The 18,626-nt window shown below is 46.7% G+C and overlaps 9 protein-coding genes across 9 annotated transcripts in view; 4 read left to right on the plus strand and 5 right to left on the minus strand.

The window, feature by feature from the left end:
• Positions 1 to 423: 423 nt before the first annotated feature.
• BDV17DRAFT_294083 (uncharacterized protein) lies at positions 424 to 896 on the plus strand (the record flags this gene model as incomplete). The annotated part of the gene is made up of 3 exons (XM_073762761.1): positions 424 to 701; positions 750 to 767; positions 818 to 896. The coding sequence occupies 3 exons, from the start codon at positions 424 to 426 to the stop codon at positions 894 to 896; spliced, it is 375 nt and encodes a 124-aa protein (XP_073612644.1).
• A 1,373-nt stretch (positions 897 to 2,269) lies between these two features.
• Positions 2,270 to 2,893, minus strand: BDV17DRAFT_294084 (ankyrin repeat domain-containing protein; the record flags this gene model as incomplete). Its single annotated transcript, XM_073762762.1, has 1 exon — positions 2,270 to 2,893. The coding sequence occupies one exon, from the start codon at positions 2,891 to 2,893 to the stop codon at positions 2,270 to 2,272; it is 624 nt and encodes a 207-aa protein (XP_073612645.1).
• Positions 2,894 to 4,737: 1,844 nt separating this feature from the next.
• Positions 4,738 to 5,414, minus strand: BDV17DRAFT_270976 (uncharacterized protein). The gene is made up of 2 exons (XM_073758739.1): positions 4,933 to 5,414; positions 4,738 to 4,883 (listed from the first exon to the last, which is right to left on the minus strand). Exons 1-2 carry the CDS (start codon positions 5,248 to 5,250, stop codon positions 4,797 to 4,799), a joined length of 405 nt encoding a protein of 134 aa, XP_073612646.1. The 5' UTR covers positions 5,251 to 5,414; the 3' UTR covers positions 4,738 to 4,796.
• A 38-nt stretch (positions 5,415 to 5,452) lies between these two features.
• BDV17DRAFT_166898 (uncharacterized protein) lies at positions 5,453 to 6,326 on the plus strand. The gene is made up of 2 exons (XM_073754751.1): positions 5,453 to 5,710; positions 5,755 to 6,326. The coding sequence occupies exons 1-2, from the start codon at positions 5,545 to 5,547 to the stop codon at positions 6,198 to 6,200; spliced, it is 612 nt and encodes a 203-aa protein (XP_073612647.1). The 5' UTR covers positions 5,453 to 5,544; the 3' UTR covers positions 6,201 to 6,326.
• Positions 6,327 to 7,924: 1,598 nt separating this feature from the next.
• On the minus strand, positions 7,925 to 8,297 carry BDV17DRAFT_294086 (uncharacterized protein; the record flags this gene model as incomplete). The annotated part of the gene is made up of 2 exons (XM_073762763.1): positions 7,925 to 8,068; positions 8,118 to 8,297. 2 exons carry the CDS (start codon positions 8,295 to 8,297, stop codon positions 7,925 to 7,927), a joined length of 324 nt encoding a protein of 107 aa, XP_073612648.1.
• Positions 8,298 to 8,614: 317 nt separating this feature from the next.
• Positions 8,615 to 10,389, plus strand: BDV17DRAFT_299984 (uncharacterized protein; the record flags this gene model as incomplete). Its single annotated transcript, XM_073763983.1, has 5 exons — positions 8,615 to 9,151; positions 9,196 to 9,892; positions 9,942 to 10,003; positions 10,047 to 10,206; positions 10,256 to 10,389. The coding sequence occupies exons 1-5, from the start codon at positions 8,633 to 8,635 to the stop codon at positions 10,387 to 10,389; spliced, it is 1,572 nt and encodes a 523-aa protein (XP_073612649.1). The 5' UTR covers positions 8,615 to 8,632.
• Positions 10,390 to 14,493: 4,104 nt separating this feature from the next.
• BDV17DRAFT_270984 (uncharacterized protein) lies at positions 14,494 to 15,862 on the minus strand. Its single transcript, XM_073758740.1, has 3 exons — positions 15,531 to 15,862; positions 15,102 to 15,485; positions 14,494 to 15,053 (listed from the first exon to the last, which is right to left on the minus strand). The coding sequence occupies exons 1-3, from the start codon at positions 15,753 to 15,755 to the stop codon at positions 14,688 to 14,690; spliced, it is 975 nt and encodes a 324-aa protein (XP_073612650.1). The 5' UTR covers positions 15,756 to 15,862; the 3' UTR covers positions 14,494 to 14,687.
• A 248-nt stretch (positions 15,863 to 16,110) lies between these two features.
• BDV17DRAFT_166949 (uncharacterized protein) lies at positions 16,111 to 17,215 on the minus strand. The gene is made up of 2 exons (XM_073754752.1): positions 16,976 to 17,215; positions 16,111 to 16,930 (listed from the first exon to the last, which is right to left on the minus strand). The coding sequence occupies exons 1-2, from the start codon at positions 17,074 to 17,076 to the stop codon at positions 16,480 to 16,482; spliced, it is 552 nt and encodes a 183-aa protein (XP_073612651.1). The 5' UTR covers positions 17,077 to 17,215; the 3' UTR covers positions 16,111 to 16,479.
• Positions 17,216 to 18,111: 896 nt separating this feature from the next.
• The window catches only part of BDV17DRAFT_166965 (uncharacterized protein), a 2,458-nt gene continuing 1,943 nt past the window's right edge, over positions 18,112 to 18,626 (plus strand). The window contains exons 1-2 of the mRNA XM_073754753.1: positions 18,112 to 18,215; positions 18,276 to 18,624. Of these exons, the coding sequence (XP_073612652.1) occupies positions 18,346 to 18,624 (279 nt within the window). The 5' untranslated portion in view covers positions 18,112 to 18,215; positions 18,276 to 18,345. The remainder of the gene's footprint in view (positions 18,216 to 18,275; positions 18,625 to 18,626) is intronic.

Here is an 18,626-nt window from a genome sequence, read left to right on the forward strand (position 1 = left end):
AGTACGTTGGCGGTCATGCAGTACTTGTCTATTGTACTCTGTCTCAACCTCCCTCCATGTGAGGCCTGACTGTTTCAAGGAAATCAAAAGTTGCTCCTCGTGCGCGAAATAGTGTTTATTATGACCTGGTGCGAGGGGTTCCGATGCATCCATATTCGTCGGCATCTTACTGATGTGATTGATCGACAAGTAACGACCCAAGGATGGTAGTTCGTGGGCGTTAGTAGAGGTCAACGTAAACCAAGCGAATGGCGTAAGCAAGAGCGGATATCCGGAATAGATATATCGTTGGCGTTAAGACTTAAAATAGATTAACAGAAGTGTACTTTCAAGATAAATGAGAAAGTAGGTTAACGGGCGCCTCGAGCTGGTTAAGTATAAAGGAGACATCCGGTCGCAGTGAGATGAGACTAGTCAACAACAATGGAAGACCCAATGATGGACGCATTCCTTGGCTGGGGAACTGGAGAGGCCGAGTTCCCTGAATTTTTTGACTTCGAGCTTCTAGACTCGATTGTTTCTTATCCAACCCAGTCACCACAAGCCCCGCTGTCTCCAATCTTGTCCTTCCAAGACCCAGTCCCCTCCGTCGAGGACATTCCAGAGCTTATCCCCGACCAACCTGCGTCGCAGGATGCCGTTAGCTGCCTGGATAGGCTAGTTGGTGATTTGACGAACCGAGTTGCTGCCCTTGAGAGCCAGTAAGAACTAGTTACTGGACCTTATGACAATGCTAACCTATAAGTCAGATTACAATCCGAGACCCGGTATGAATCGCATGAAGATACCCTCAGGCTTATTCTAATGGTGCATTCAGCAAGCGAGAGGCGTTGGAATGTTACATCGAGGAGTTGCAGCCCTTTCTTGAGTGGATTATCCGACGGGGCGAGTCGTAACAACTATGGATGGAGAATTTGGAACTGGTTCAGAGTGTCTGGTACCAGAGTGTCGGGACAGGCTGGAGACCTGAGGTCCAATTAAACTCTAGAGTCACCCTTCAATAGCAAGTGCGTTAAGAGCCGCGCCACGAGCCGCGGCTCGAACTAAATTAGTGGAAGCGGCACAGAGACGCGTAACCTTGAGACTACGGTGTGGGTCTATGGTGTGTCAAAATAGTGGGTCCATGGTGTGTCAAGAGAGTGGGTCTACGATGTGTCGGTTAAGTGGATATGCAGCCCAAATCTTGATGGCTTATAGTGTAGATTCCAACCAGTTCGTGGCCTACTATTATATCTATGATACAGTCCTCTTTGTCTAAGTTCAGCACATACGATGGATATTCGATTCCTCCTTAACAGAGATGATAATCAACATGAGGTTACCACGATTCCTCTGCAGCTAGTTGTGGCACCACCCCAGCTCCCTCGGAGCCTTAACCCGAGCGTCTGTGTCTATCATCAACCATCAAGCATCTCTCGATTTAGGAAGCATTTCACTCCGAGAGAGGATGCTTTAATAATCTATGCTTGGACAATGCATGGCTCCTTAAGAAGGGTCCTACGATTTGTTTTATCGCGCCCCAATACTCAGATAGCCACACGACAGGATGAACTCTCTACATACGAATATATCCCACAATGTCCACCTTGCAACGAACTCAATCAATCATTCAGTAAGCTAAAAAGACAGTACGTTTCCATATTATATTTTCAGGAACCTAACTGACTTCAAAGGTACTATGGCGCACGTTGGGTCAACCACTATCATTTTCCGGATGGTGCCTTGGATGTGATAGTCCCGCCACCCTACCATACAAAAGTCAACGAAAAGGTGCTTTTGCCAGTAATTATTAGAGTCTGTGGGAAAGCAAGAAGGCTCTCCGGGTATGTTTCAAATGCGTACTTTTCTTTGGCATGGGAATGCAGTCAAGTCTGGATGAAGCATGGTCACTACTGGATATCCACTGGGCAGGGGCTACCGCAGCCTGGAGTATGGATTCTACAGATTTGGACGGACGACGGCTATGTACTTAGTTTTAGTATCCAGTGCCGCGCTCGGGGGCAGGTGGAAACATCTATTCATCGAGAGATGGCAGGAGCACTGTCTTCGTAATAAGTCCGACTAAACAGATCGAGTCCGCTTTACACTCATCAAGGACGTCAAAGAGTCGTAGTACTAGAAAATAGTGGACGGGACGTAAAAAATTAGTTGAACCTTCAGTCTTCTACGTTCTGAGTGCCTCTCTAATCAGCGTTGGGTCTAAGATTTGACGAAGACCAACATAAAGATATCGCTAAAGATTCTTGTGGAACTGTTTCAATATAAGTTTCTATAAAAACAGGCTCTCCAGCAGTGCCAAGGTATTATTATGTCCTTGTTCTCGTGCGTAGTCCATCGGCGTCATGCCGGCATCATCTTGGGACAGTGACGCACCTGTCCCAGCTAATATAGCCACCCCTTCCAGAAACCCATACCTGGCCGCGAGATGCAGTGCAGTTCGACCATTCGTATACCTCATATTGGGATCCGGGTGTAGAAGCACCATGGAGTCGATATCTTTGTTGTGAATTGTACACAGTAATGCCAATTCTTGATTATACGGCACTTCAGCATCTAATAAAACCCGCAAAATCTTCACATGTCTGCAGTCGACCGCGGTCGTAACAGCGTCATAATATCGATGGTTCGGATACCCGGGACTAACCGGTGCCCCATGCTTTAACAGTTCCCGGACAATTCCAGTGTACCCTCTTCGGATGGCATGAAAAAGAGGAGGAGTGCCCCTAGCGGTCTCCATATCCACTGCTGTTCCAATCTCACAGAGCCTTTTCACCGTGCTAGTGTTCCCCGTGAAGCATGCGTGGATAAGTTCCGACTCGTCCTTGGTTCTTCGAATTTCACCAGGTGCCTTATCAAGCAGTGAGATGATGTTGGGGTCCTTGCTAGTAGCCATTGTCGGGAAAAATACTCGCTTTCCGAGAGTGACAGCGGTTTCCATAAGGAAACGGATCATCGATACATTTCGGGTTTGATACGCTCTCTCGAAAACATAATCAAGCTGTAGCCTTGGGTGCATGTCAAGTATCATCGTGGCAGTTGTTTGGCAGCCAATGCTGCATGCTGACCACAGAGCCTCGCGTGCCAAATACGTCGTTCGGTGAATGAAGCACGGATGTGATTCCCTGCTGGCAGTAGCAGCTAGTAGCAATCCAATTATCTTTGGATTAAACTTCAAGGGAGGAGAGAGGGGCATTTTGAATGGCACCAGAGGAAAGTGTTCAAGGATCAACTCTACTGAGTTTGAATAACCAAGGCTGCAAGCAATCGATAAAGCAGAAGATACCGCAGAGTCGTCTGCAGTGTATGCTCCGTACTTTATTGCCAGCCTGAGACTATCAATGTTGCGATAGAACACTGAGACACCGAGAGCCAGTGAGTCTCCATTTTGGCTGTCTTTATGATAAAGCGAGGGCTTCAAGATATGGTATAGTGCTCTGCAAGTCTTCATAAGGCGACAAACATCTCTTACAGAGTCGCACTGATCCGAAATGAGGAAGAGAATCTCGTTTGGTAGAGAAAGAAGTGCCATGATGCTGCTTCATAGCTGTTCAAGATTACTGGGGAATTAGACTATTAGAAAGAATCCATGGCTTTATAGTACGTGGCTAATAGTATGCGTGGTACCAGCTATATCAACACGCTGCAGCATTCCTTGCCAACAGTTGAATCTTCGAGCCTGAACGCTCAAGAATGAGTAGCCTAAAATGTTTATGCTGTACGACTTTTGAAAGGGTATATTTGGTGTGTCAATTCAACGTATCCCCTTGCATCAGCCTTATGCCACGGTGTGTCAACTCAGTGGATCCCCTCACGCATGAACCTTAAATCGCGGTGTGTCAGTTCAGTGGGCCCTCTCCGCTGCAATCTGATGCCACGGTGTGTCAGTTTAGTGGATCCCCCGGTAACTAGGCACAAACCGTTTGCTAGCTATCAACCTTATACAGCGGTTTTAGTAGCGGTCTATCAATCTGGCCGGTTTCTAATTTAGTGGATACTCAAGGACTATACGGTTGGGAGCAGCTCTTTTGAGAGTAAAAAACTTTATCACGCTAAGTACATGGTCCATTCCGACGAATCATTCTGGGCCTCCTGTGGTTCCCAGTCCGCGCAATATCTCTGAAACATTAGAAACCCAGAGTGACAGACACTGGACATAATTTCTTAATTCCCGAAGTGAGCTGTTTGATGATAGTTAGGGTACAGTATGTTGGAGACTGGGTGGCATGACCTACGCCTTCACAATTCTGTGCCTGTACCAGGTTAGTACTGTACAAGCAAACAATTCAACAACGGATGAGAGGAATACTCCTGCTCTAAAGTATCTAGTCGATGCTTCAGGTTGTTGATCTCCTCAAGAGGGGAGGGCTGGGTTTGAAAAGTATTATCAAACGGCATGGGAGGTAAATAGGAGTCGAAACTGGTCTCAAAGAGTGAAGTGTCGAAACCATACCCTGCTGGATCTAAATCCAAAATATTGAAGTCTTCGTTCGCATTCATTTTGTGGCACGGGTAATCTCTAGGGGAGCCATGCCATCTATATATGATGACTTGCCATGATCCGGTCTAAACGTATCCGGACAAGTACTGGGTACTCCCTGTTGAACAGGTGGATTTGGCTGCAGAATTACACAACCTTGACGGGTGGATCCCCCCGAACCCCGTCCTTTGCCTTTATGTGACCGTACGCAATATAGATTATTGCAAGAAATTATTATATTTACAGATTGCTCCATAACCCGCCTTCATAGCTACCTCAATTAACATCGGTTAAGACAAAGATATCAAAGACCACCTTCCTACCATAAGCCATGTCGTATCAGAAAGTGCGCGTCATCGTTCCTCATTACTAGATGGCATGACCATAGGTTGATATTGGTTTGAAACTGTACTGGAATTAATATGTTGCGTATAGATTTTTGAATGCATAACTGCCCTGTTGATAATGCATTGATCCTCGGACGTTGGGCGTAGTAGAGTGATCGGCTCGAAGTTAAGGGTATCCAGTATAGTATCCACGATCTGCATGCTCCAAGTGGCCGAACGATTGTTGATATCCGTGTGTGCGTCTTGTATCCGAGCTAGCTTGTTGCGCACAGCAACGTTACTCCGGAAGAAACCTCGCCGGCGGAGAAGGAGAGATATAACATGATGATAAACACCAATAGATGCAAAATAGACAAGGACCGCAACCTCTTCATCTGTCCATTCTGCCATAGTTGGGTTAATCGAGGAAAAATTCAGTATCCACATCTCTCCAGCCTGTGTTGGAGAAAATAGCCTGGTTATAAAGTTCAGCTCTAACTTCTAGACAAAGCACATCGTGCGCCAAGATACACGGTGTCAGACGATTTACTATTTCAAGGTGTTTCTTTGTTCTCCAAGCCGACTTCTTGGGATCATCGGGGGAGGGTGACATCAGCTCTTAGTTTGTACTACAGAAAATCGAATTCCGGCAGGCCATGTCTACTACTTAGTGGGAACCTTTCTGTCTATATGTAGTCTCCTAAGCCTAGAGCTGCCCCTCGCCTTTCTTGGTGGAACAAAATGCTAGCCTGGCTCCCAGAAGAGGAAGATTGGTTACTTTTCCTTCATCTACAAAACCCAGGCCATAAATGGTCTGAAATTGCAGAGTTATTCAACTCTTCTCTGCCTCCTGACCTCCACCGTACCGCAGAAGCAATCAAGATAAAGATAACAAGAAAGATTCGAGGTATGGCTACCTATACTAGGTTTATTACCTACTAAGAATGGTAGATTCCATGTCTGGTCAGCGGAATATAGAGGCGACCTCATCCCTATCTTCTCCTGATTGGTCCATGAGAATTGAACAGGCCTCCGCAGCCTACCTACGCCAGGCTCTGAGTCGCACTATGGATCAAAAAAGAGCGGTAGAGCGCGATCTCGAGAAGGAGAAGCGGGAGCACGCGCAAGCCGCCACCCTGCTTAATCATACAATGGAGATGTATCAGAATGCAGTTCTAGCTTCTACGAAGCAACAGCAAGATTTTCTCGAAATCCGTGCAATGCTAATAAGCGCGCGGCATGAGTTGGAACAGTCTCACGGCGGAAGCAAACGCGATGGCGAGGAACGATTTGTGGATGAGGGAGCGTCCGAGGATACGGGAGAGTTCGAGAATGAGGGAGGGCTCGAGAATGGGGGATGGTTCGAGAATGAGGGAGGATTCGAGAATGAGCGATGATTCGAGAATGAGGGATGATTCAAGGATTAGGGAGAATTCGAGGTCGAGGAAGGATTCGAGAATGAGGTAGCGGGATTGGGTCCTTTGTTCAAACTAAATCTCTCTTCTTTGCGACGGGAAAATAAAAGGGTTAATCTGGAAGAATAATAGTAAGCTATTTTTATCTCCTCTTTTCTTTGCCTTTTTCTTTAATTAGACGTGAGCAAATATTTTGGTGCACCACTGAAGGCGTTGGAGTAGCTGTGTTTCCGGATGCTTTATGGTTGCTGTTGGTGTCACGACCGTCGCGGTCATGATCCCGGAGCGCGGCGAGCGACGGAGGCAGCAGAGTCGACAGGCGCGAGCCGATTAGTCAGCGAGACCGACGGCGCCGAGAGTATTCTATTGTATTCTGCCGGTACGCCGACCGCCTGATTATTCAGGCTAGACTTGCTTCACGAAAAACTCCGAACCTCTCTAGACTTCACGCTTCAAATTCCGTACAAAGAGCACCAGATAGATTGATAGGCTCGCCGTCTTAGTTGGCATCTTTTGCTCCGTTCGCGTTACCGACCCAGGATTTTGCCACGACATCAGGGGCGGTCAGGGACTCATTGGACTCATTCTGAAACAAAAAACAAGAAATCTAGAAAACAGCACAGTATATATAAATCCTCGTGGCCTCAGGTCAGTTAGACTCTCGGGCCGGTGATATCCAGACTAGTGGCCAATTCAATTCACCAATAGGAGCTTGTAAATTTTATCACGTGAAGGCAACCTCTCTTCCTCCACTTGGGCCCACCCCAGAGCGATCTGGCATCCGATGATCCGATGGGGCGGTGGGCCGGGAACAAAGCTGGCCCAAAGCAGCTTAGTACGGAGACACGTGCAACCTTCCACCGGGGGCGATTGTTGTCTTGCTGCCTCCTTGGTGATCTTCCAACACCACCCACCTCGCCATGCCTTCCCGAATTCGACACCTACTGCGTGGTGAAATCACACTCGAGACCGCTCAAGCGGATGAAACAAACATCCTGCATCAACTGGGATATGTTTGCCAACGGGATGATTTCTTCTCATGAGTTGAAGACAATTTAGAGTGAATTCGCGAAGCTATCGCGCATCATTTGAACATTTCGCCGGTCACTATTGTTGTCAACTCGTCGAGGTCAATGGCTCAGTGGCAGCTTTAATGTTTGTATACCAGTTAGTGCTGGCCAACGTCACGACCTATTCCGCGTCCCCTTGCCCTATCGCGTCGGTGAAAGAATCAAGCCTGGGAATGCAGATGAGAAGATCCGTTGTGAAGCTGGTACCTATACATTGAGGAGCATTGCCCTGGCATATCCATCCCAAAGTTATATGGCTTCGGGATGTCAACAGGCGTGGCTGTACATTTTAACACCCTACTAGCTTTATGTTCAACTGCTGATTTTGTATAGTTTACCCGCCTCGAGAACCTGCCCTTTACCCCCCGTAATGTCTCCTTGTTCCTTCACTGGTCGCGAGCACTCCTTCGCCTCCCGATACCGTCCCGCTATGTCCGGAATGATAATCAGCAGCTTAAAAGGGGCATGCCAGGTATCGAATATGTCGACCATAGTGCATAATCCCTATCATACAGATAGCCATGCTGAGAGGTAATATGGTCAAGTAATATTGATGCTGAACTACATACAAGAAAGAGGAACTCAAATAATTCAATACTCAGGAGACTGGCTGAACTCGTCGGTAGGTTCTAAACGCTATTCAACAACTCTTCGATACTTCGGCACAGGCGGAGCGCTGCTGCGCTCCAAAGACTGTCGACTATCTGGTCTAGACTCGGCGCTGGTTTGACGCAGTAGAAGGAAGTCATCGTAGGTTCCTGTTTGGGGATGATTGAACGCCTGAGGATAATTAGTCTTCTACCTGATGTGTTCGGCTTCATAGTATTACCTCGTAGACAGCGGGAACATTATCAGCTGTCTTAAAAATCCATTGGCGGTTCGCACTATCAGTCAAGACAATTACGGCATCTATGTCGAACTCCTCGCAGTATTGACGTATCTTGCGAAAGATAGTTCTCCGCCGTCGCCCTTCTTGGGATTTATTTTTCTGGATTTTCTGAGATTCCATGGAGGCTAGAGCACAAGTATGCAATTCTCTAATAGCAGAAGATGTAAGAAAGATCACTGGGTGAATTGTAGAAAGTATTCCTGGGGGTATGTTGATAATTTATATTTGCCCATTTAGTCCTAAATTTAGCAGTCTGCGTGGGCGCTTATGGAAAGGATTCTGATTAGTTAGCCAATAATAGTATAGTTCAAGCGCCCTGGTGATGAGCGTTACAGTACATAATAGTTAGCCTAAAATGGAACCGCGTACTTGACTCCAGAAATCACATAAGCGCTTATGTTCATTTTATTGTTAGAAGCATATATAAAATACCGACCATTGCATGCCTGTGTTTTATGGAAAACCAAAAGATCATGTTGGATCCTCTAAATCTGTATGCCTGTATACTAGGAGGCATTTTTCTTCTTCTATTCGCTTTCCAAATTGTTCAAACCTTGACCCAGCGTCGGCCACTTTGGCTTGCTTGGCTGAGTAGACACCTATACCGAAAGGTGTTCTCTATTTTTATCCGTTATCTAGTCTACCCGTATATTCTCCGCCGGTCAAGGCTCTGGTTTATTCTTCAATCGTCCTACTGGGCAGGGACAATAGTCTGCAACTTTATTAAAGCCCGTGGTGCACCAGCTATTGCTGCCCGAGCTGGAAACCTAGCAATCCTAAATTTCCTGCCGCTGATTCTTGCCGAGCGTCTGAATCTGATTGCGGACCTACTAGGTATACGAATTCGATCATATACAGGGGTTCATGGGACATTTGGGATTATGACTTGTATGCAGGCAGCTCTTCACGTTATTCTCCGTATTCGAGAGAGAGGATGGATGCCAGGACAATCAACCCAGTTCTACGGGCTACTGGTGCGCAAGCTTCCTCGACTCGATATTATTGCTAATATAGGCAGGCTGTATCGGCCTTCTCAGCCTCTATTACTTTGCTTATCATCCGGAACTGGCTATACGAAATATTTATTAAGATGCACTACCTCCTGGGGATACTTGCCCTAATCGCTATATGGTATCATGTACGTCTTTTAAAGGTCTCCAAGTCCTTCACGCAGATCTACTTGCTGGTCGGTACTTGCACCCTAGTCGTGACCACTGTTCTACACTGGTCATTATTAGTGGCTCGGAATGTTACCTCCAGGCAGTTTGGGTCCAGAGCACGCGCTCATAAAACTGGAGAGGGTACTGCCGTGGTTGTAATACCCGTCAACAGGCCTTTTACTGTCCGAGCTGGTATGATATTCTATATCTGGATGCCAGGTGTTAGCTGTCTTTCAGCATTCAGCAGCCACCCATTTATGATTGCGTGGTGGGAGACTAATAGAGATGGGAAGGCCACTAGCATTTCTCTCCTTATTGAGAGGAAGACAGGGTTTACAAGGCATCTTGTGGATCAGCTAAGCCGCAACAGGGACCAACAATATATCACCTGGATTGATGGGCCCTATGGTGGTGAGCTATTCAATCTGACTGTGTATGACCAAGCCCTTCTATTTGCATCAGGGATTGGAATCGCTTCACAGATACCCTATATTCGCGAATTTCTCGAGCTAAATCCAGAGGAAATTTTTGTGGTTTGGGAGGTTGATAATGAATGTAAGTGCCTTTTAACACGGGGCTTATACTCTAAACTAAGGGTATACAGCATCATTTGACTGGGTATATCAATGGATGGACCAGCTTCTTGCCAGAGATAAAGACTCCAAAGTTTGTCTTACCTTGATGTTAAAAACTATGCTAACAGGGGTAGGTTCTTCACTTTGGTCTTTATGTGCGTGATAAGTCACTAGAAGCTCCGACTGTCTGGGAAGGAGAAAATGGGCGAGTTTGGACAGAGCCAGGAGGAGTAAAGGCATCCAGGGTAATGCCACGGAAGTTCTGGACACAAAGCAAGCATGCGCTGGTAGCAGGTAATTTTCCTAAGCTAATATTGAAGTCTAATATCTAATGTTTGCATAGTATCTGCACGGCAAGACTTGCGAGATGACCTAAGAAATGTTGTCTTGAGCGAAATGGAATCTACTGTGGACTTTATTGAGCTTCCATTTCAACCAGAGGAGCTTAAGCAAGGACTTAGCTGCGTAAGGAGCTGACTCTAATAGTTAGTCCTTAGCCTTAGCTATTTAGTTTTATCTCATATTTCTAATATGACCGTGCTCCTTGAGTTAGTTCTTAGATTGTGTATATTGTAAACTCCTTGACTTTTATTAAGAGCAGATATTATTATATAGCAGATTGAAGATAGTTGGTGTCCAATACTAGATGCGAGTATTGACATCTATAAGCTTCTCAACTAGGCTATATGCAGCAAAGGACGCTTCAGCGAACCAAGTACTTAGCTAGATTGCCTACCCAACAATGTGCTCACCCGGCTACGATCCAGAACCGTGGCCTGTACAGTAACCGGCGTTAAGCCCGCTCATCCCGCGACTCAGCACAAAGGTAGCCTTGGCCGCAGCGTTTCCTTTTTCTTTTCTTTTTTCTTTTTTTAGCAGCACGGTCCAATGACACACACTCGGCTCAGGGTAATGGGCTATATAAGCACCTCCCTCTCCTTCCCCCTCCCACTTATTCGTGGTTGTCATACCATCCAAAATGCATCTTCTTAGCCTCCCCGGTGAACTTCTCGTCGCTATTGTGGAACTAAGTACAGCTCGTGATGGTTATTCCTTGGCCTTAACCTGCTCTCAGCTTTACGACCTACTCCTACCTGCACTATACCGATTGAGCCTTCGGCGAGATAGAGGTTATGCTCTCTTCTGGGCCGCCGAACATGATCAGCTGGGACTTGCTATGAAGCTTCTTCGATGCCGCAATTTTGACATCAACATAACTAATAACCGATCCGCACCGTTTATCCTCGCCGCGCAGGCTGGCTCCGAATCCGTGTTTGATCTGCTGCTCACCCGGCCTGATCTTGATGTGAACCTCCAGGTCAACGGACGCAGTGCACTTTGGGCTGCTGCGTGCAGTGGCCGCACATCAATCGTGGAGAGACTGGTCCATCTCCACGATACCCGAGTTGATGATGTTGGAAGATCCAAATGTATACCGTTTATGGCTTCCATTATCTGGGGCAATCTCCAAAGTGCTATCCTACTCTACCGAACTGGTCACGTCGACATAGATCGCGCAGGGGAGGGGGGGATGACACCGCTTATGTTCGCCATAGAACGCAGGGATGAAGAAATGGCAAACTTTCTTTTATCAAGGAACGAAATATGTACGACAACTCAGGATGATAATGGCCGTACACCGCTAATGTGGGCTGTTCGTGTCGGCGTTCCAACCGTTGTTAGAAAGCTTGCGATCCAAGCTCAATCCACTATCAGCACGCCTGATATTGACAACAGGTCACCACTATGGGTTGCCACGAATAATGGCTTCCTTGAAATTGCTCTGGATCTTCTTAGGGCTGGAGCTAATGTCAATATGAGCGACAATAGCGGAAGAACTCCATTGATGTTGTCAATCGCAAAGCCCATGGCCCAGCTGTGTCTTGATTGGGGTGCGAATGCAGACGCTGTTGATTCTGATGGAAAAACCTCATTACACCTGGCGGTAGACAACGGATCCGAGGGTATCATTCCCGTGCTACTGAGGCACCAGCGCAACATCAACCTCCAAGACTATTCCGGTCAGACACCGTTGTGCAACGCGATTATGAAAGGCAGAGTGGCTGTAGTACGTCTTTTACTCGCTGATGATCGCCTGGATGTTAACCTAGAGGTTAACGACATGCCTCCATTCCATCATGCCATCTCCGCCCGCCATACGATGATAAGTCGCATACTCTGTCAGACCACTCGGTTCGATCCGAACAGAACGGATTCCGGAGGCCGGACTTCACTTAGTATGGCGATCTTGTACAGAGAGATGGACGTATTGGACATCCTTCTAAAAAGGGGCGACGCCGAAATAAACCCCTCGATCATAGGTGTTCAGCCTCCACTTTGGGCAGCAATTGAGGAACAGAATAGGCCGGCAGTTCAGCGGCTAATCCGGTGCAAAGGGCTTGATATGGATACAGGCTTTGATGCTTCACCAGTCATGCAAGCCGTCGCCTGGGGTTGTCATGACATCTTACAGGACCTTCTCATAGCAGGAGCAGACGTGAACTCCACAGATTCTGCCCACTTTAATGGCTTATTAATAGCAGCATCGAAGGGAGATACTGATAGCCTGGCTATCTTGCTTAAACAGAAAGATATCGATGTTAACGCCCAAAGCCTAAACGGACATACAGCGTTATGGTGCGCCGCACAAGGAGGACACGTTGGAGTGTTTGAACAATTACTTCATGACCCAAGGACCATTAAAGAATTTAATTACCATCGGGAAGATTTTGCCCGTGTCATGCGGGAAGATGCTGCCATCTACGCTCTCACACTAGGGACTTGCTTGGAAACGCTTGGGTTCGACCATCAAAGAGATAGCGCATTGTATTATCTAGATTGTTAAAATGCAATTGAGGCCTTTTGTGTTCTATAGATTGATCTGCATATCAGACTACTCAGTTAAATAGGGTACGTCCCTGGTTGTCAGCGATATTGGCACAGACTCGGCTGTCCCTGACAAGCCTCATTGTGGCCGTACTGCGCTTATACCGGTGAGCATAGAGCAAGGGCGTTTGCCCATCACCATCTTGAGCATTAACATTGATATCCCTGCACTGAAGAAGTATATTTATGGCATCCAAGTTCTCCACCATAGCCGCACAGTGCAGTGGAGTGCGCTGTTCCCGGTCTCTTGCGTTTACGTCATACCCGCGGTCAAGTAATAGTTGGACCATCTCTCCATCTGGTAGCAAAGTGGCGAGCGGAAGGGATAGGGAAGTTCTGTTATTCCCTCTGGAATCGATTGTCGAGACTCCGGTTGTGACTTGAAGCAGGAATTTTGCCACGTCTAGGTTCTGTCTTGACATTGCGTGATCTAGTGGTGTGTAGCCGTGATGGTTTGTTAGATTTATAGTAGCTCCCATTTTCACCAAAGTCTTCACAGCCGGGAGTAGATTGTAAGAAGCAGCGAATCCCAGCAAAGAGTTTGTGTTTCCCTGATGATCAATATCAGGTGTATGCTCGAGTAATGTTTGAAGCATATCCTCTTCCCCGGATAGCATTGCCAACATGGCCGGTGTTCTGCCACGGCGATCCGATAGATTAATACCAGCTCGGCCGGTGGCTAATAGGCTCCGAACAATATTCAAGTTTCCAGAATTCACAGCAGCAGCCAAGGGTGTTATCCCAAACTTGTCCGCATGGTCTGTCTGAATATGTTGTTTCTTCAGGAGCTCATCGACTATCAATTCGTAGCCATTACGAGCTGCCCACCACAGCGCACTCTCCAGGTTATGGTTCTGGAAGTTGATGAGCGGATCTCGTGCGGTAAGTATCTTGACGACGGACTCCGACCCAGCTTTGCAAGCCCAGATGAGTGGTGTATCGTTGTTGTAGACTGCGTTTATATCGGCATTGTATTGGCGAATGAAAGACTCGGCTGCGTCTGGCTTTCCGTGCTGAGCAAACCATGATAGCGCACTGCTGTTTTGGTGGCGGACATTAAATCTATAGAGTAGCGGCAGAAGATGACAATATAGTTCACGACTGGTCCTCGCCAGCGAGAATATATCACGTGCTCGCTCAAAGTGCTCAGCTATGGAGTATAGTAGTTCTATAGGAAGCCGGTCCATCTATAGATGTAAGCCTCCTTCTAGTATTGCGGGAATGGGGTGAAGCAAACATTCGAATCAGAAGTGTGAGAAATGCGATGATTTGGGACATTCATTTCGGCTGGGCAGCACTGGTATATATAAACTTCGGGATTATATAAAGCGATCCAGTGACCCTCGCTTTGCTTGAAGAAGCGGTGTGTTCATGGCTGATGGAATTACATCACTAAATCTGACTCGTCCAGTGCGAGGGAAGCTTGAGCGTCTTCGAAAGTGACCCAGGGGGGGAGTTGTTCGGTAGGATATCTTTATACATAGCCGGAGCTCTGTATTTAATGATCATTGGAATTTCTGCCCTTCGAGAGCAAGAAATCCCGTTCAAGGAGCATTTGGGATTAGCCTTGCTTGCCAGTCACTTCAGGTTCCAGTTCAATGAAGCTAATATGTCTGCTGCACCTTCCGATCCTTTCTTTACGAACAACAGGAAAAGGACAGCAGACTGGCCGTCGATTCTCACAAACCACGCAGCTTTTTTTAATAGTGCTTGTTTCCTTAATTTGCCTTGTCACAATTCATCATTTCTCCCTTAGTTCTATCATAAAGCTATAACTCCTGGTGGGCTGAATTTTGTATTTAAGGACATCGTCAAAGAGGCAGGAAATGCGCAGAGGGCTAAGGGTGGAGAAAGTACAGGAACACCCGTCAACAAGAGAAATATAAGAGTCAGTCTGCCGCTTCATCTTCATGTCCAATAGGGCTGGTAGGAGGAGTGTCCGGGGGAGCATTCTGAGCATTCGGAGTAGGAGGAGTGTCCGACCCACACGGAGTGTGTTTTTGAATCACAGTAGGAGAAAGGAAAATTGGAAAGGCAGTTGCCCACCTATTGCTAGACACGATCTCAGTTCGGTTGATAGTTATGAATTCCGATGCATGACGGTGATTGTTCAAAGGAAGGAGCATAAAGTTATCGTGCTGTAGGTATAGCTGAGTATTCCAGAACCGAGTATGCTGGGCTGGCACTCGAAACCCAGACTCTCCAATACCTTGTACCATTGCACTAAGCAAGTACATATCGTCACCAAGATTGTCCTAATGAATATGAGCAAAGCAACCATATAGGTATAGAAGAACCCATACCATATCCCTGACGAGCCTCCTATAGTAGTTGTTCTCACATGCGTAGGAACACGCATTTCGCAACAAAGTCCAATTGTATACCAGGTAAGACAGGGGCGCCACATTAAACAACTGCTCACTTTCCTCATACATGTGTTGCCCGCTACCTCCGAACACAATTCTGCTGTAAAAGTTGGTATGGATGGGACGATCTGTTGGTATCCACTTCATCGACACCCATAGTTCGTACTTGTTTACAACGATATCGCGGCATTCATCATGCAATCGGAGAGGTTGGCACAAGAGCTCGTTGAAGCACTCGCTGACAAAGTGGATATCAGGGTTGGTCCCTATGATTGCCGTTGTGACTGCTTCACTGATCAAGGGATGCCGGCTTTGTATAGACTTCTATATATTAGCAGGGCACAGGAATGATGGAAAGAAACAAACCTCAAGAAGTTCCCAGCGTCGTGTCGCCTCCAATTCCAAGAAAGCCTGCTGTAGAGCATGAAGTTGTGGTTGAAGATCCTTATCAGGACCAAAAGAACGGTGTACTGACCACCAATTGGCCAGAGGAGCAAGTCTGTTACCTAACAAGAAGAGCTCATCAGCAATGTTGTTACCTGACCTGCCAGCGAGTGCGCTCTGCCAGTCGCATCTCGAAGGTTGGTCCATCTTTCAAGGTGAAGGGGGAGGTAAGAACAACGATGGGGCACGAGGGCTTGAGAATTGCTATCCCACGGCAAGATAACAAGGCAGAACAAAATCAGCACTGGGAGGAGCTCTGTGCCTTTTAAAGTTTTTAGGGACCTAGAAACCACCAAACAAACAACTGCTATCATGACTGAAGTCTCTCGGCCGGGACCTGCGCACGATGTGCCCCAGGCCGATAATCTACTCTAAGCTATGTCTTTGATTGGATAACCGGTGAGTGCTGTAAGCCTTAGGGCGAAAGTTACTCAGCCTATGACAGAGCAAGAGGCGTAATCACTGATCCCTATCCTTCCTGGCCTCTCTTCCTTCCCTCTTGACCTCTTGAGCACTGAGAATTATGAATAGGCTTGCATTGCGAGCTGCGTTGATGGCAAAGTGATTGGGGGGGGCCTAAGGTTGGAAGGACTGGCAAGGAACTGCTGTACGCGCCACCTAAACCCTTCGTACGTGAATCTGGCAAGGGGAGAAGAACAACTGACTGTATAGCCAACTTTCGCTGGCATCCCTGCGATAGGTCGTTTTACAGAGAGACAGTCAACGCTCAGCATCCGTCCAATAGACCACGGGTGGGACTACTTAGAAGATACAAGCCTGGTCATTGGTCATTTCTTTCTACAAAACTACGCTTGTTATATGGAAGATGTATTTTTGATAAGAGGTTCCATATTATAATACTAAGCTAAGCTCATATAATCCCTCCCCCTTCCTTTTTTAGTTTCCCTAGAACTTGCTCAAGCTGCTCAATAGACGCATCTTTGCTAACTGATTCACCAAAGAAATAGATCTTGTTGTATAGTAAAGACCGATAGGCTTCTCTCTTCTCTTCTATTAACTTGCAGAGCGCCTGCGGTTCCAGTTTCTTCCAGTCGCCAGGAAGTTGAATATTGACGTCACCACTTTCTTCTTTCAGCTTATGTATCTGGCGCTGTAGCTCATCCTCTAATCTTGCTCTCACAAGCCTTTTATCACCTTGAGCAGCTAGCGCAGAAGATAAATCCTGGTAGTCATCCAGAGCAAGGTGATGCTCAGCGCTTTCGATGACATCCCGCCATCTAACAGATAAGCTGGTAACCAACTCTGAAGTACCCGAGGGAGCAACATTCAAGAGAACAACAGCACATCTAATAGTAAAAACCCTTTCTTTATTAGTTATCTGTTGAGAGGATAGGGATAAAACTTACATGACTGGCATCCCATCCTGTCTATTGATCCAGACATTGCCAACTTTTGGAGACTTCCTGATGACTCCTAAGACGCCTGCATGGTTAAGTCTTGAAATCATAGACTTGCCGTCTTCAGATTCCCCAATTGGGTATGCGCCGTGGATTTTATCCCCGTTGACAATCAAAAAGGTCTCATGTCTATATTTGTTAGCAAGACTTAATCCCCCAGGATGGGAATATTACTCTTCTCCGTTTATTGCCCATCGGAATATAAATTCAAAGTTCAAATCGACATCAGGGCGATCTTCAGCGGCATAGCTGCCTATAATTGTCTTGTCGCCCATGTGAATTGAAGATCAGGATGAGATAATAAGGAGAAGGGAATAGAACAACTTCATTCAACAGATATAAGCCTTATATGGAGGAAGTAAGTTAATATATATATATATATTATAGAAACGTGAAGCAGCTCTTGGCGAGCTTCTATATTTCGTTCCTAGCCTTGATATTTTTAGGGCTAAACAAGGTCTATGCCTCAGTCCCATGGCTTCGCTAGATCCTGTTCGGATTAAGGAGTAATCAAGAGCCAGATCATAAAAATCTTCGAAGACCAACAGCAGCAGCTCGACTGAAAGGGAAAGAATATTTGCCCTTGTTTGGTGAGCAACGTCCGAAGTGAGATCAAAGTCGGGTTTGGGGTGCGATAAGAACAAGTGGGTGCTAAACTTGACGGACATGGAGGTTGCTAAGCGGGGTTCAGAGATGGAGAAACATTCTTCCTCCCGCTTTGGGCCGGCATGGACTGCCCATTTAGTTGGATGGACAAACTCCGGATCCTAGATGGATAACCAACTTGTGCTGTTGAGGGTCGAGATGTCGCACCAACTCAACATTCGTAGATTGAAAGCGCACTGTGACCTTTGAAGATTGAGGCGATGGAATAATAGTTTGACAGGGTGTAGTCTTAGCTGTCATTGTACGGGTACCATTCACGGCAGATACGAGCTGGAATAATAAGCTAACCGCTTGCAGCAAGTTAGGGCTTCCGAGTTAGGGTTTGAAAACCAGTGCCTACTTGAATGTCTGAAACGTGGGCATGAGTTACGGCGGTGAGTGGCTCTGGTTCTTGATAAGCCCAGACCATTTTCAAACCTCCGAGTGCGACATTCTGAACCACGGTTCGAGATGTCAACCAATCATATCCCATGAAGCATGACGGGACCCTGAGGAGCTGATCCCAGAAAACGCGACCCTCAGAGTCTGCCCCACTTCTGATTCAGCTCCACGAATTGTATTTATGACCACTGACCGCCCGTAGTTCCACCCAGCAGTTCTTGCCTTTTTCAACTGCTCAACTCTTTCCTGGTTCTGACATTGAAATCTTTATCATGATCAGTAACATTAAGGATGTTTCCACTGCAATTGATATCTTGATACGCTTTATAAGTCTATATGACAAGGTGGTCGCAGAAAGTTTCAGCCTTTTGTTGAATCCAATAACGCAGGGCGATATCGACGGTGGATTAATTGTTCTTAAGAGGCGTCTGTGTCAAGCGACCGATCACAAAGAGACCACTAATGAAGAGACCACCAACGACGAGACCACCAACGACGAGACCACCAACGACGAGACCACTAACGACGAGACCACTAACGAAGAGACCACCAA

The sequence above is a fragment of the Aspergillus undulatus genome (genome assembly GCF_047715775.1).
Source record: "Aspergillus undulatus strain CBS 261.88 unplaced genomic scaffold BDV17scaffold_49, whole genome shotgun sequence".
Taxonomy (NCBI): domain Eukaryota; kingdom Fungi; phylum Ascomycota; class Eurotiomycetes; order Eurotiales; family Aspergillaceae; genus Aspergillus; species Aspergillus undulatus.